Below are 15,096 nucleotides of genomic sequence, written 5' to 3' on the forward strand. Positions count from 1 at the left end.
ACCAGGTTCCTAAAACAGGACCCTCCCTGGGTTCATCCCTTTGGAAGAGCAACCCCCACCTTTTTTTCTAAGTCAGAAAAAAAACCCATCAGTATCAGATTCCTACAGCTCGGACCTTTCCCTCACAGTGTCACTGTTCTCTCTTTGGTCTGTGTTATAACCTGGTAGTTACTTCTAAATGCTTCGCCAGACTCAGATGACATACCTTTGGTGAGAATTCTTTAAAGAACGAGACTCGCAAGGCAGCTTGTTCACAGCCCATGCACTCATTCTGCAGATGACAAAACAAATCTTACAGTATCTGATCTGATCTTTATTGTGGGTTCACTGTATCTTATTCTCCCCAAATCCTTAGGCGTGCAAGGCTGGAAAACCCATTCCCCTCTGCTCATGCGCGCCTAATGTGTTTTCAGTCTTTTTAGCCCCAAGAGCTTTTGAGGTTTTAGACGCTTGCCCCTTGAGATCATCAGTTTCAGGCACCCAGGGACGTGGACTGGAGCTCGTAGTCCTTCCTAACGGCCTCCTGTCAGGGTCTTCTTGGCCTGGAAGACAAAAGGCTGTGTCTGAATGGGTTGCTTTCAAGCTAGACATGGTTTCAAAGTTAAGAAAACTACCACACCAGAAGCCACCTCCTGGCAAAAACTTACAAAGAGCTTGGCCACGGGTGTGCAGCATGGGGCCAGGCTGGTTGGGGCACTGGGTAGCCAGGGCTGGGCTCAACCTGCTCTGTGGCCTCTCCCACCCCTGCCAGGTATTGTGCCAGCAACGAGTCCCATTTAGTCCTCCCCCTTCTATAAAGGAATCTCTAAGTCAGAGATGCTGAAACACTTGCCCAGAGACAGGCTCCCCTCCTGCCTCCTCATGCACCCCCCCAGAGCCTCAGAGTGCAGGCAGAGTAGACAAAATGGCTTGTGTCTTTAAATGAGAAACCCCCAGGTTCCCTGTCCTGAACTTCCAGTACGCGGGGCCTGTGGTTAGGTTGCCTTCGATGGAAAACAGCAGGAGAGGCGGTGACCCGCTCCCAGGGGCAGGACAACATGACAGAGGCAAAGGAGCATAAGGAATCATAGATGACCAGATACCTGTGATCCTGACTAATAACCACAGGCGGTAGGGAAAAGCCTGGTTTGGCCAGGAGTGTGTGATTTTTATTTTACATGTGAATCCTTCCAACCATTGACCACAGGATGAAGGTTTGTATCTCCCCGAGGGAGTGCTCTTAGTAAAGCAGGGAAGCTGCCAAGAGGCAGGAAGCAAGTCCAAGCGACACATGCATCTTGGATGAAACATGTCAGATCAGAGATTGGTGACAAGGTCGGAGGCCGCATATCCCAGCCACAATGATTGCTAGGAAGGTGGCAAGGGGTTCTTTGAGCCCTCCGGAAAATGAAGTATGGCCCATGCATCAGCCATCCTGGAACATCGGGAAACTGCCTTGGATTCCCTCAATTCTGCTGAGCTGACCCAACTGCCCCCTCTCTGGTCCAGTACTCAGCACCAGCAGCTCTGGAGAACAGAACTGACTGTGGGCATCGTGGCCCACCCCAGACCCACAGAGTCGAGGGAACCCAGGACCTTGACACCTTGGGCACCACCTCAAAAGCTTGTGCTAGCCTCATTACAGGCAGCCTCCGTGGCGGCGGGGGTCGCGCCGGCTGGTGTGGGGCTGTGCCCCGTTGAAGCACCTGTGGGAGCCCAACACCGAACCCAGAAGAAAAGGAATTCAGCTTCCCGAGTGGGTAACGTGGGTCCCCGCCCCCTAGGGTCCCACCCTCGGTCGAAGCTGGCATCCACTTACCGCAGCAGCGAAGCAGCTCCGCAAAGCCTCGAACTCCTGCACACACAGATCCTTCTTCAAGCAGCCGCCCGGGGCCGTGGACGCCTGCACGCACCTGCCGTAGGCCGCGGCCTGGGGGCGGATGGAGACGGGAGAGGGTCGCCACGGCCCACGCGCCCGCTGATTACCCGGGGCGGACCCCGCCGCCGCTCCCGGGTCACCACTACCCGCCCCCCCGCCAGCGCGCACCCCGCCCCGCGCGGCCCTTCCTGCCCCGCCTGACGACTCCGCACCTCGGCCCCACAGGCCGCTAGACACTCGGGGAAGGCGCGGAGGCGGCTTCGCACGCGACCCCACACAGCTCCGTTCCCCGACATGAGAGGCTCTTCCCAGCACCTGTGGGCGCCGCCATCTTAGGTCCGGCCTCTTCCGCCGCCCAACACCTTGACAGGGAGGCACTTCCGCCCACAACCTTTCTTGCGCTTTGTCATTTCGTCAGGCTTAGCCCTCGTCTCTACCTCTCCGGAACAGCTCTTAAGTCTCCCAGAGCCCTGCAGTTGGCTCGTTGCCTGTCGCTGTCCTTGGACTTTGTATTGGTTTACACGCAAATTGTTTCCCCGAAGTCGGCCTCAAGGCCCTCCTCACGCGAGTAATTGGCCCGCGGGGTCAGACTCACGCAGTGATTGGCGGGGGCCCGGGCCTGGCGGAGTAGGGGCGGGGCCGGAAGGTGACCGGCACCATGGCGGCCACGCCGCCACTGCGGGACCGCCTGAGCTTTCTGCACCGGGTGAGTGAGTGCTGGCGGCCCCGGTCCCACCACGCGCCGCCTCCTGGCCTCGACCCCGGCCCAGGCCGACAGCCTCCCTGGCTGCGCACTGCCCCCGAGGGATCCCCGCGCCCCGTGTCCTCCGGCTGCTGCCAGGCTCGGCGTCTCCTTCGTCCCCCTCCGTGCCCTCCCACCTCTTCTGTCACTTCTTTCCCTGTCTTCCGGCCGCTTCAACATCCCAGAACTCTCCTCATCTCAAATCCTACCCTTTGGCCCCTCCCGAGGCTGGAGGGGCCCCACAGCCTTGGAGGGGGGCAGTAGGTCAGGCCACCCCTGTGTCAGGTCTGCTGTGGATAGTGACATCCCTTTGAACAAAATCCAATTTTTTCTGTTTTCTTACCCAGCTTAAAGTAGCTTTACAGAAAAAGAAACAGTGATCCCCCGAACTCTCCGAGATAACCAGACGCTGATTAGAGGAGCGGCAGAAAACCTTTTATTAAGTGGTCCAGGCAGTGGGGGAAGCCCTGAATTCCAGTTCAAATTGTGCGGAGAGGACTGGGCGTTTTCAGGACGGCACAGATGGGTGGAGTTCAACTGAAAAATGACAGGCGTTTGGGCGGTTTTGGTGGGATACGGCTGCTGTGCTGATAACGGGGTTACAGAAGCTAAGATCCCATCGTCCAGTAGGAACTGGGGGACGGACCCTGTCCCTCCTGGTGGTTACATTTCAAGGAGTGGCCTTCAGGTCCTTGAGAAAGACTCTCCCAAGTTGTAGGAGGGCTGGGTTCCCAATTGTAGAAAATGCTCCTAAAATGAGCCTGAACCAGTCCAAAGTCCAGGGTCAAGAAAGGGAGGTTGGGGTCTGTCACCAGAAATAGGCCAAAATGAACAGTGAATTCTGGCACTGTGAGCTTCCACAGGCAGGCCGCGAGGGTGAGGGGGGTGCTGGGTTCACCCTCTCTTTGAGCAGAGGTTTCACTATGTGCTGAACATCCTATGGTCCTGCAGACCTTTCCAGCTTCCCTCTGGGTCTTGGTGGACAAATAGCGTAAGCAGTCTCTTGCGGCATTCAGGCCAACTGTGTCTGTGGCCAGCACCTCAGAGACTGCACCTGAGGTCTCCTGTCCTGTCTACACTGAGGGTCATACCCCCCAGATGTGCCGTGAGGTGGAATGGGTGTTTCTGGTGTTTATCCCTAGAAATTGTATATCTTTGTGCTGAGTCAACTCAGCATAAACACCTTTGTGCTGACAGATAAGCGTGAGACACACAGCTGAGTCGTTTGTTCTTGTTTTGAGTTGTTTCTGTGGGATCCTTACCTGGAAGTGGCGCTGTAGGTCTGTCAGGGTGAATGATTGTGTCACAGCGGCTCACCCGAGGAGTCTTCTTTTTTTTTTTTTGCCAGTCCGTAAGTTGGTATACTAAAGGTGCTTTTAAGTTGTGTGGCTGTAGGCGTAGGGGCCTGGGGGGGGCCATGCTGAATCGTGACCTTTAGGGCCTGTCACCATGGAGACCACCACCCATTTCCTCTTCCCAGGCGTTCATCCTGGCCTCCAGAAGGGAGGCTTCTGCAGGCTCTCTGTGGCCAGTGGGACCATTGCTGTCGTCTTTGGGTCCCCTGACCCTGTGGCATGCCAACTATAAGCTGTGTGGAAACGGATCCCCAAGAATGAGGGCTCCTGTGTCCACTCACTGTGGGCTGGGCTCTCACTCCCTTTCAGCTCCCGATTCTCCTGAAGGGAACGTCGGATGATGATGTCCCGTGTCCGGGCTACCTGTTTGAGGAGATTGCCAGTATCCTTCCTTGTGGATACATCTGGGGGCCCTGTAGGCTCTCCTACCCCATCTCCCAGGGTCCCGGACTTCTCCTACCCTGAGGGAGCCCTGGCTCCTTTCCCATAGCAGCTAGGTGTGTGGGCTCTGAAAGCCACCCTACTGATGACATGAGGCTCAGGAGACCCTAGAAGCTGGGTGTTCCTGAAACCAGGGCCTGGGGTGGGTGCCTGTGGTGGAGGGGGCCACACTGAGGAGTTTGATGGCAGGAAGGCCCGGCTTCTCTCCCTGGCCAGGGCATTGTGTGGCCCGGGGTTAGTTTGCCCCTTCCCTAACTGAGCGCCTCCCAGAGATCTCCCACGAATCCCTGGGCAGCAGCCAGTGTCTCCTGGAGTACCTGCTGAACCGTCTGCACAGCGGCTCTGGCCGCGTGAAGCTCAAGGTGAGTCCGAGCGGCTCCAGAGGTCTGCGTGGGGGTTAGGTCAGGGCCCCGTCCTGCCCCTGGTGATGTGGCTGGAGGGGAGGGATGAGCTGGGGACGTTGGGGGGCTGTGTCGGGTGGGGCACCCTTCTGTGGATCCAGCTCTGCCCCACCCCCCGTCCCTCCTCCCCCAGGTGCTGAAGATCCTGCTGCACCTGTGTGGTCACGGCTCCTCATCCTTCCTGCTCATCCTGAAGCGCAACCCTGCCTTCATCCAGGAGGCCGCGGGTACGGGCCAGCACTGCCCATGGGAGGCGCAGGGAGGAAGGTGGCCAGGGCAGGTCTCGGCCAGATCCCTTAACCTGAGCCCCTGCCTCCCTGCCCCGTACCTGTGCGCCCCTCTGTGCCCCGTCCACACTGTCCTTCGCTGCCAGTTCCTCCCCCTGTCCCGGCCAGGTCAGGCAAGCACACTGCACAGAATGACTGGTGTCTGTCCGTGCTCTGTCTTAGTGGCCTGGACCTTTCCTGTCTGTCCCTGCCTTGGGTTCCCTCTTCTCCCCAGGGCTGCTCCTCCGGACCCTAGGAAGCCCTCCGTTCTTGGAAGGGCTGGGAGGGTGGGAGATGGGACTAGTGAGGCTGTTGGGAGACGTGGGACCCTGGCCTGTGGTGATCCAGGTGACAGGTGAGTCTGGGGTAGAGCCCTGTCTGTTACCTGCCCCTGGGTCAGAGGTGTTCCTGAGTCTCTTGTTAATAAGAACTGGTAGGGGGATGTGGCCTGAGGTCTTCTTGAGTGGGGCAAATGGAACAGGAATGCCTTGGCCTTCAGGCCAGAACCCACACCGCCAAGCTGTCCCTGAGAGGGCAGCCACGGAGGAGACTGAGTCCTCTGTCTACCGCTTGCTTGTCGGAGACCCTCAGCAGTTCAGTGAGCCCCACCCACCAGGTGCTTGGACTCATTCCACCCTGCTGCACCCCAAATCCACTGTCTTCCCTTTACTGCAGGCGCGCTGAGGCCAGGCCGGGGCTGGGCTGCCCGTGGGCCCTGGGGTCCATGCGGGTGCCTTGGAGACAGGGAGTGGCCTCGGAGGGGGCACAGACCATTACTTGGCAGATGCCCAGAGGCGTCCAGGGGGCTGGGGACACTCTCGTCACAGCCCAGCTCCCCGGAGTTTGTGCACTGAAGCAGCATGGTTGGTTCATCCTCACCAGCCGGAGGGTCAGAACGGGCCTGTCCCGCTGCGCGGCTCACACGGTTGTGGCCAGTGCTGGACCTCACTTCTGTCCTGGCCTCTGAAGAGGGCAGAGGAAGCAGAGGGGGACCGTGGTTCTCTATTAGCACCAACGTCTCTCAAGCTCTGAGCTCTGTGCTCAGAGGACGAGTGCCCAGATAGACGGGTCTGTGAGAGGAGCTGATCCTGGAGGTGGGAGGGGGGGTGGCCCAACTTTGGGGGCCTGGCGGGGGGTCCCTGTGACTCCCACAAGGAGGGTGGGAGCTGTGGCAGGACGTCGGGGAGGTACCCCGCCCTGGCTGGTCTCAGCGCCCTAAGGCAGGAGGAGCCAGCGAGATTTAATGAGACATAAGCTTCCCAGGTTGGAAAAGGAAATGGCAACCCACCCAGCATTCTTGCCTGGAGAATCCCATGAACAGAGGAGCCTGGCAGGCCATGGTCCGTAGGGTCGCAGAGAGTCGGACATGACTGAAGCGACTAAGCACGCATGCAAACACACAAGCTTCCCAGGTGGTGCTAGTGGTAAAGAACCCGCCTGCCAATGCAGGAGATGCTGGAGACATGGGTTTGATCCCTGGGTTGGGAAGATATCCTGGAGGAGGGCATGGCAACCCACTCCAGTATTCTTGCCTGAAAACTTTCACGGACAGAGGAGCCTGCTGGGCTATAGTCCATGGGGTTGCAGTCAGACACGACTGAAGGGACTTAGCGCACACAAGTTATCTGATGGGCCACAGCTGAAGCTTTACGAGCAGGAGACCTTTCAGGCCGTAATAAGGAGTGGCACATTGACATGGCCCTGGTGTTCTGGAGGTTGAGTTGCAGCCTCACAGCTACGGGTGTGGGCCAGGGGGCACCGAGGGGCTGTGAGGGCACAGCTACCACACGCCTGAGGACGGCAATGCCTCTGCTTTAGGAAGCCCCCAGGGACTTGGTTGAGGGGGCTGAGCTGGGGGCTTCAAGGGGGGCTGGGCAAGGCCAAGGCTCACCGCCTGTGTCAGGTGTGGGCTTTGAGGCTGGGTGGTTGGCATTGCCCAGCTCAGTTCTGCTCCCATTTGTCCCACAGTTTTCGCGGGGCCCCCGGATCCTCTCCATGGGAACAGCTTGTACCAGAAGGTGCGGGCGGCCGCCCAGGTGAGCCCAGGACCCAGGTCACTCCCTGCTCTCCCCGCGCAGGGCCCTGGCTCCACTCTTTCTGCAGGACGGAGCCCCTGAGTGGCCCTCAGGGGAGAAGGAGGGGTGGGGGGACCACGGGTGTGTGGTGCTGAGTGCCCTCTGCCTCATCTAGGACTTGGGGGCTGCCTTGTACTCGGACGCCTTGTCACCTCCGCCTCCTTCCCAGCCTCCCAGGACCCTGCCTCCGGCAGGTACACGAGTATACCCAGCCCTGTCACTGGGTTACTCTGGGCGGGCCTCTCCTCCCCCAAATGTCCGGGGTTGAGGGCCGGGTCCCCGCTGCTGCTGACGTGGGCCTCCCCGCAGGCATGGGCTCCCAGTCCAGACCCCAGAGCACCCTGCAGGGCTTCGGCTACAGCAAGGAGCGGGGTCACACAGGTGAGTGCTGCAGGGCCCGGGGCCCGGCTGAGGGCGAGGGGCGGGTGGGCCTGTGTGCCCCCCACTGACTTCTCTGCCACCCTGGGGCGGCTGGGGAGGTGCAGTCGGCTCTCCTCACCTGACTGGTGAGAAGCCAGGCTGAGGGTCAGCCCCGCACTTGGGGTGTCAGCCCTGGGCTCCTTCAGGGAGCGGAGCGCAGAGGGCGGTGGTCCCAGCTGTGACAGAGCTGACTTGGAGCTGGTGTGGTGCCGGCCCTGCTTGCGGGGAGAGCCCGAAGCCCCTCAGGGCCATGTGAGCCTCTCATGGGCTCTGGGCCAGGTCCAGCTGATATGCTGGCCACTCCATCCATGGCTCCTAGTTCCTCGGCAATTATGATTCCTAAAGTGGGTTGGCCTTAGAGCCCACCTGTTCCTAACCTGGGGGTGACCGCCAGATCACCCTCCACGGGGCACTCCTTGGGAAAGCCCCCAGCACTGGATGTGAGCACTCCCTAAGTGGCCAGGGAGATTGTGGTTCTCAGGACAGCCACCTTAGGTGGCCCCGTGCTCTGAGGTGGGGACACAGGAGGGCCAGAGCACAGCTTTGCCATGAGCTGCCGCTCATCCACGCTCCTTGGGGCCAGGATGCATTGAAGTGAATTCACTGCAGAAGCTTCTGGGAGGGCCCTGTCCCTCCATACGGCCTCTGCTCTGTGACTGCAGCTTGTGTCCCAACCTCTTGGGTCCTGGGCAAGGAGCAGCCATGGGCACCTCATCCCGGGAACACAGGGTGGGACTGAGGGGTCTGTGCCGTCTCCCCTCTATCTGCTGCAGGCTCCGCGGGCGAAGCCTTCCTGTCCACCATCCAGAAAGCTGCAGAGGTGGTGGCCAGTGCCGTGCGCCCTGGGCCTGAGAGCCCCAGCTGCCAGAGGTCCCTTCCGCGGGGTGACGCCTACCAGCCGGCTGTGACACCTTCAGCCAGCCTCGGCACCCCCGCCTCCGGGAGCCCTCTCCCCATGGCCAGCCCAGGAGCGAGAGGTATCGAGCTGGACTCCTCCCTTGGGGCGCTGGCTTCCCCCTCCCCGGGCCCTGGGCTTCCGGTCACCTACTGGGGCTGGGCGGGAGCAGACGAGGGAGGAAGAAGAAAGCAGCGCACCCATGGTGGGGGCAGGGGGCAGGAGCCCCACCCTGCAGGTCCCGAGACACCTCTCAGAACCAGCACGTGACAAGCTCGCAGAGCCAACTGCCCACAAGACTTGGCTCCCTGCAGCCTCTGTGGCGGTGTGCGTAGGGCAGCCCTGCCTTGACCCCCATGTCCAGTGTTCTCTGTCAGCCTGCTCTTGGTGGGAGCTCAGGTATTACGGCCCCACGAGAGGTGGGGTCTGCCCAGGATCCCGGCTGCTCAGACACAGAAGCTTAGAGCTGGGACAGGAGCCATCCCCAGCTCTCGTGTGTTCACCCAGCGCCTTCGAGCAGCTCTGCAGCCCGTCAGGGCCCAGAGGCAACAGGGGAGCCCTCCGCAGGGGCCAGGCTCCATGCCATGTGTGTTCTAGTGGTGCACCGTGATATGGGAGGGAGCGACGACTGCCCGTGCCCTCCGCCTCCACTTCTGCCTCTCCCAGAAGCACCGTCCCGTTTGCCTGGCTTGGAAGAAGAATGTCAGCACTTGCTGGGACTTGAGAGCTGCTGTGCTGGGCACTGTCCCCACTGCCCTGGCACTGCATGGCCTCCCACCCGCCTGGCGTCTGGCATCTGTGTTTTCTGGGCAGGCATGTCCTGTGCGGACCCCCCACCCTGGCCCTGAGTGAGGGTGTGCTCTGTTCTGCCCCGTTTCCTCTCGGGTGGTGTTTCCTGGAGCTGGCGCCCAGGCAGCTACCGTGTCCACATCCCAGGACCCAGCCCACCGGCTCTTCCCTGGGTCTCCCCATCCAGGGCTCCTGGGGAGACGGACGTGGGGCCAATCTGAGGCCCCCAAGGGTCCAACCCTCAGTCGGTGTTTCTTCCAGCAGTGAGACACCAGCCCGGGCAAGCCGGAGGTGGCTGGGATGAGCTGGACAGCAGTCCCAGCTCTCAGGATTCTTCCCAGGAGAACGATGACCTGGGCAAGGCCTCGGACTCGGGCAGTCGGTCGGGCAGTGACAGCCCCTCGGGGGCCAGCCGGGCACCTAGTGACCTGGCAGAAAGGTGATCCAGCACCCCAGGGTGCCCCTCCCTTCCCTACCCTGAATGGGGAGAGGTGACCTGGAGGGGGCGTGAGGGAGACCAGCCTTTGTCCTGACCTGCGTGCACCCTGCAGGGTTGAGGCTGTGACCTTGAGTGACTGCCAGCAGGAGCTGAGCCTGGTCCGGACTGTGACCCAGGGGCAGCACACCTTCCTGAGCCGAGAGGAGGTGCAGCACTTCGTCAAAGAGTGAGCCCCGACCCGTTCCAGGGCCCCCTCGTCCCCGCACCTCACCCCATCCCTCGCCCTGGCTCTGCACACACGCCCCTTGCCCCACAGCCCCAGCCCTGTTGCGTGGTGCCCCCTTCCTGCAGGTGTGGCCTCCTCAACTGTGAGGCTGTGCTGGAGCTGCTCATCCGCCACCTGGCTGCCACCAGTGAGCGTGTTCAGATGGTAAGGAGGGCAGCAGGTGGGGCTGGGGGTGTGCCTGGGCACGGGAAGTGGGGAGAGTGAGCACAGGATGCCCAGTCGATTGTCTGGTTGATTGCTGAGGGCCGAGAGGAGGGAGGGAGGGAGCCGGTCACACAGACCTCCCTTGGGGGGGACCCAGCTGACATCAGGCCCACCCACCCTGCAGAGAGCCCTGGGTGCCATCGCCTCCCTCGGGTGCACTGACCTGCTCTCTCAGGAGCGAGTCCTGCTCCTCGCCCGGCCTCGGCTGCAGGAGCTCAGTGCGGGCAGCCCCGGACCCGTGACCAACAAGGCCACCAAGGTGGGTAGCCTGAAGGGCCCAGAGGAGGGGGTGCAGGACACCCCAGCAGTCCCACACCCTCCCCCTGCCCCCACTGCCTTCCCTAGACGTGTCCCTCCTCCCGCTCCTGCGGCTGGCACAGGTCATGTCCTTAGAACGGCAGTTGGCGGCCTGGCCTCTTCCCATACGTGGGACCCCCAGGTTTCCCCGACCTTCTGCCCAGCAGATCTGCTTTTTGGGCAGTGCCTTCTCCCTTGTGGCTGTCTCCTCCAGGAAGCCCTCCTCCTGCAGGAAGCCCTCCTTGACTGCTTGGATGGCTCTCTTCCTCTGCTCTGTACTCTGTGTCATGGGTCTAAGCTCTGCTCCCATATCCCCAACTCTGGGAGGGCAGAAATGGTTGTCTGTCTGAGTCCTCTTCCCACTGATGAATGTGGGGAGGCCACCTGCAGTCTTCTCTGGGGCCTGCTGTTTGCCTCTCTTGGCTTCCAGTTTTCTGTATGGCAGTGGACAGTTCAGGTCCTTAGTCACCTGTCTCTAAACTGCTCTTCATCAAAGCACTAGTGAACCTGCCACACACGAAACACGTCGAGGGCACATCACGGTGTTGCTAAAGCCTGAGAAGGACCCAGGAGTCCAGCTATTAGGAATGACACTTGGGTGGGGGTTGGGGGTGCTTCAGACACATCTCTTCCCTCTGCGTGTCAGGTGCTTGTGTGGCACTTGACCAGGAGGGGGCGCTCTTCCACTCTGGCAGGCCACACAGCAGCTTGATGTGGGGGAAAGCATCTGTTTGTATGACAGCTGGTGGAGAGCAGCAGCGTTACTGCCGGGGGATGACAGAGTTGTTGTGAGTGGCCAGTGGTCCTGCCCTGTGCTCTGGCCAGCGACATTGAGGAGGGGACCCAGGAGGACCTTGTCCTCTATGATTCCTGAAGGAGCACAAGAGCCCTCACCAGTTCCCCTCTTCCCTCGTTCAGATCCTGAGACACTTTGAAGCCTCCTGCCGACAGTGGCCCCCTGCCCGGAGGCCCCCAGCCGAGCCTAGCCCTGCAGCCGCCCGTGTGGGCCCATCAGACCTGCTGACCGACACCCTGCCTTTCACCGGGGGCCAGGCCTTCCTACAGCCTCTGAGTTCATCTTTGTTTTCACCCAAGGGCAGTATGCCCCCATCAGGGCTGCAGCCCAGCCCTGTGCCCCCAACGTCCCCAGAGAACTGCCCCCTTCCAGTCCCTGGGGCTGCCAGGGAGGCTGAGACCAGGCTGGCAGGTTCCAGAGACCAGGGGGCTGCATCTGAGCAGGGCCTGCTCTGCATGGACACCCCAAAGGGAGGGCCAGAGATCACCCTGGGCCCCGGCCACAGCTGCAGCTCCTTATTTGCTGGCATGGAACTGGTGGCCTGTCCCCGCCTGGTGGGGGCTGGGACTGCTGCAGAGGATCCCCTCCCAGCCCACCAGGCTCCCTGGACGTTGTCACAGAGGCTGGCAGCAAAAGAGCCTTCCAGCTCTGAGCCGTCAGCTTTTGCATTCTTAAACTCATGATCTTGTCCACCTGGGCCACATGCAGTCTGTGTGCTCCCTGGCCTGTGACTCCCAGGACCCTGTGACTTTGTGCTGTCCCCTATGCCCACAGCCCCCGATTCCCCTCTCTGTGGTCAGCCTCACCCTCCCCTGGCCTCTTCCCCTCACCCACTGAGGCCTTGGTGTGAGCAGCTACCCAGCCAGGCGAGCTTAGAGTGGATGGCTCACCCAGGGATGAGAATGGCCGCAAGTAAAACCCAGGTGATATTTTAGTCCATGCACCAGCTAGAGCCAGACCACCACTGTGGTAACGAGGTGCCCATGGGAGCTGCTCCTCAACTTTGCCCCTAAGGTGGGTTTCCTGTTTTTCTGCTGGGAGGCAGGACCCCCCTCTTACAGCCTGCCCTCTGGGTTTGATGGCCCAGGAGCAGCGTCCCCGAGCACTCTGCAGGATTTGCAGGGAGGGCAGGACAGGCCCAGAAAGAGGAGCCGAGCACAAGCTAAGCCTGGCAGCTGGTGGGCCCTGGGGTGCCGGATCTCCCGCCTCATGGCCATCTGCTCTGGCGGGTTGAGCACACCGTCCACTTTTCCCATCTGCCAGAGGGACGAAGGGAGGGCAGTGGGGCAGACAGCATGACGTGGCCTGCTCAGAGGGCACTGGAGGGGAGCTTACGGGAGAGGCCTGGTGACGGAGCTTGGAGACCCCACACCCATTGAAATTGGCCCAAGTCCCCGGGATCCTTGTGGGCACACAGAGAAGGGTACCAGGGGAAGACGGAGAGGACCCATCTGCAGGCTGAGCCCAGGCCCGGTCTCCAGCCAAGCTTCTGCTGTTTCCAGGCGACAATCCTGAGAGGAGGATCCCAGGGCCACCTCACTCATTCCTCCACCCCCACCCTGCTGTCTCCTTGGCCAGAGACTGGCCATTTGGACTTGAATTCCCTTAGCAGCAGGCAGGCAGGCACGGAGCCTTGCAAGCATTGACCTTGGGGTCCCCTGGGGAAACCCCTGCCTTCCTGGCCCTCAGAAACAAGGATTTTTTGGGTCAGTTTGGAACCACTGCTTGGGTCTTTGTTTTTGAGCTCAGATCCCTCCCTTTGAGGGAGGGGGGTGTTGTAAGCAGCCTCCCACCTTCTCGTCCATCAGGATTAGGGTCTGGGTAGGGTTAGGGCAGCATCAGGTCCCTGTATGACCCGTGTCATCTCCCCACTCCCGTGACCTCTGCCTGCAGACTGTACAGCCACCTCAGAGCTAGGGCTGTGGTCGCTCTGGGGAGAACTGGGGATGGCCTGGGGTCATACCTCCCACATAAACACTGCTGTTCACAGGAAGCTGCACTGATCGCTTTTTCATTTTCTATCTGCATGTGTGTGTGAGAGAGGAGAGAAAACGGCACTAAGAGGCACAGGTAGAGACTTCTAAAAGCTGGGACAGGTATCAGTACTTCCCTCCAGCGGAACTATCTTGTCCAGTAATTTTCTTAATTGCAAAGTTTCTAACTACAAAATTCAATTTCTTAAGTAGATTTAGGACTATTTGGGTTATCTATTTCCTCATGAGTTTCAATAATTTGTGTCTTTCAAGGAATTGGTCCATTGTGAATATGGCTATAGAGTTTTTTCAGCCTTTCTTTGTTCTTCCAATTTTTTTTTTTTTTGTTCTTCCAATTTTTATAGTGTCCCACCTTTCATTTCTGATATTAATTCCCCCCCACCTTGGTTAGTCTGATTAGAAGTTTATTGATATTATTGACCTTTTCAAAGAACTAACTTTTGGTTTTGTTTTTCTTACTGATTTTATGTTTCGTATTTTATTGACTTCTGCTCTTTACTGTTTCATTCTTCCTGCTGTGGATTTTTTTCTTTTTCTAGCTTTTTAAAAGTGAAAGCTTAGATTATTGATTTAAGACCTTTTTTCTTTTTTAATATAAACATTTAAAAATTTTTATTTTTGGTTACAGTAGGTCTTCCTTGCTGCGTGCAGGCTTTCTCTAGTGGCAGAGCGTGGGAGCTACTCTTCTTCGCAGTTCATGGGCTTCTCATTGGGGTGGTCTCTTTCAAGGTGGAGCACAGGCTCTAGGCACACTGGCTTCAGTAGATGCAGCTTGTGGGCTCAGCAGTAGCGGCTTGCAGGCACTAGAGTGCGGGCTCAGTAGTTGTGACTCAGTAGTTTCAACTAAGTTCATGGGCTTAGTTGCTCAGTGGCTTGTGGAATCTTCCAGACCAGGGATCACACCCATGTCGCCTGCATTGGCAGGCAGATTCTTATCCACTGTACCACCAGGGAAGTCCTAATGGAAACATTTTTAATGCTATACATTTTCCTCTAGACACTGTTTTAGTTTTATCCCATGAACTTTGATAACATTTTAGTATTTATTCAGTTCAAAATATTTTCTAATTTCCCATAAGACTTCCTTTTTGTCTGACTTTTTTTGGGGGGCACAGCACCAGGCAGCATGTGAAACCTGGACTAGGGCTCAAACCCGTGCCCCCTGCTGTGGAAATGCAGAGTCTTAACCCCTGGACCACCAGGGAAGTCCTGATAGATTATTTTAAAATGTGTTTTGTATTAGTACTTTAATTTTTATATTGTAAGAGAACATATAAGACTTTCATTATAAAGATTTCAAGCTTTTGTTAAAGTTTGTTTAGTGGCCCAGGATATAGTCTATCTTGGTGAATGTTCCATGTGCACTTGATTTGGAGAATCACAGACCAATCTCCTTCATGAACATAGATTTTTTTTTAAAAAAGCCCTCAACAGAATATTAGCAAAACAAATCCAGATGTATACAAAAAGTAATAATACATCACAGTAAGTGGAGTTTTTTCTGGGGATGGAAGGCTGGTCCACCATCTGAAAATAGTGCAATTCACTATATTAACACACTAAAGAAGAACAAATCACATTATTATTTTACACAGAAAAAAGCAAGAGATAGATTTCAACATTCATGATTAAAAAAAAGCCTCAGCAAACTAGAAATAAAACAATTTCTTTCACCCAGTAAAGGGGATGGACTGGGTGCTTGTGTGCATACACAGTTGCTTCAGTCTGTCCAATCTTTGCAACACCATACTTAGTGTCAAAAGGCTGAGTGATTTCCCTCCAAGACTGGGAACAAGGCGGGAATGTCCACGCTCACCACTTCTGTTTAGCGTTGTCCT

General features: G+C 58.1%; 2 protein-coding genes across 5 annotated transcripts; one reads left to right on the forward strand and one right to left on the reverse strand.

Moving 5' to 3' along the window:
- Positions 1–292: 292 nt before the first annotated feature.
- NDUFAF8 (NADH:ubiquinone oxidoreductase complex assembly factor 8) lies at positions 293–2,380 on the reverse strand. The gene is made up of 3 exons (XM_061144555.1): positions 2,071–2,380; positions 1,799–1,909; positions 293–542 (listed from the first exon to the last, which is right to left on the reverse strand). The coding sequence occupies exons 1-3, from the start codon at positions 2,152–2,154 to the stop codon at positions 513–515; spliced, it is 225 nt and encodes a 74-aa protein (XP_061000538.1). The 5' UTR covers positions 2,155–2,380; the 3' UTR covers positions 293–512.
- A 66-nt stretch (positions 2,381–2,446) lies between these two features.
- Positions 2,447–13,257, forward strand: TEPSIN (TEPSIN adaptor related protein complex 4 accessory protein). Of its 4 annotated transcripts, none has more exons than XM_061144551.1 (14): positions 2,447–2,564; positions 4,265–4,337; positions 4,667–4,758; positions 4,931–5,024; positions 7,032–7,099; positions 7,254–7,332; positions 7,448–7,519; positions 8,332–8,535; positions 8,961–9,266; positions 9,504–9,681; positions 9,794–9,907; positions 10,033–10,111; positions 10,296–10,430; positions 11,387–13,257. In XM_061144551.1, the coding sequence occupies exons 1-14, from the start codon at positions 2,517–2,519 to the stop codon at positions 11,945–11,947; spliced, it is 2,103 nt and encodes a 700-aa protein (XP_061000534.1). In that variant the 5' UTR covers positions 2,447–2,516; the 3' UTR covers positions 11,948–13,257. The 4 variants fall into 4 exon arrangements, with proteins under 4 accessions (XP_061000534.1, XP_061000535.1, XP_061000537.1 ...); XM_061144552.1 differs by having other exon boundaries at positions 9,051–9,266; XM_061144554.1 differs by lacking the exon at positions 8,961–9,266 and having other exon boundaries at positions 9,507–9,681.
- Positions 13,258–15,096: the final 1,839 nt, after the last annotated feature.

This window comes from Dama dama, chromosome 5, assembly GCF_033118175.1.
Source record: "Dama dama isolate Ldn47 chromosome 5, ASM3311817v1, whole genome shotgun sequence".
NCBI lineage: Eukaryota > Metazoa > Chordata > Mammalia > Artiodactyla > Cervidae > Dama > Dama dama.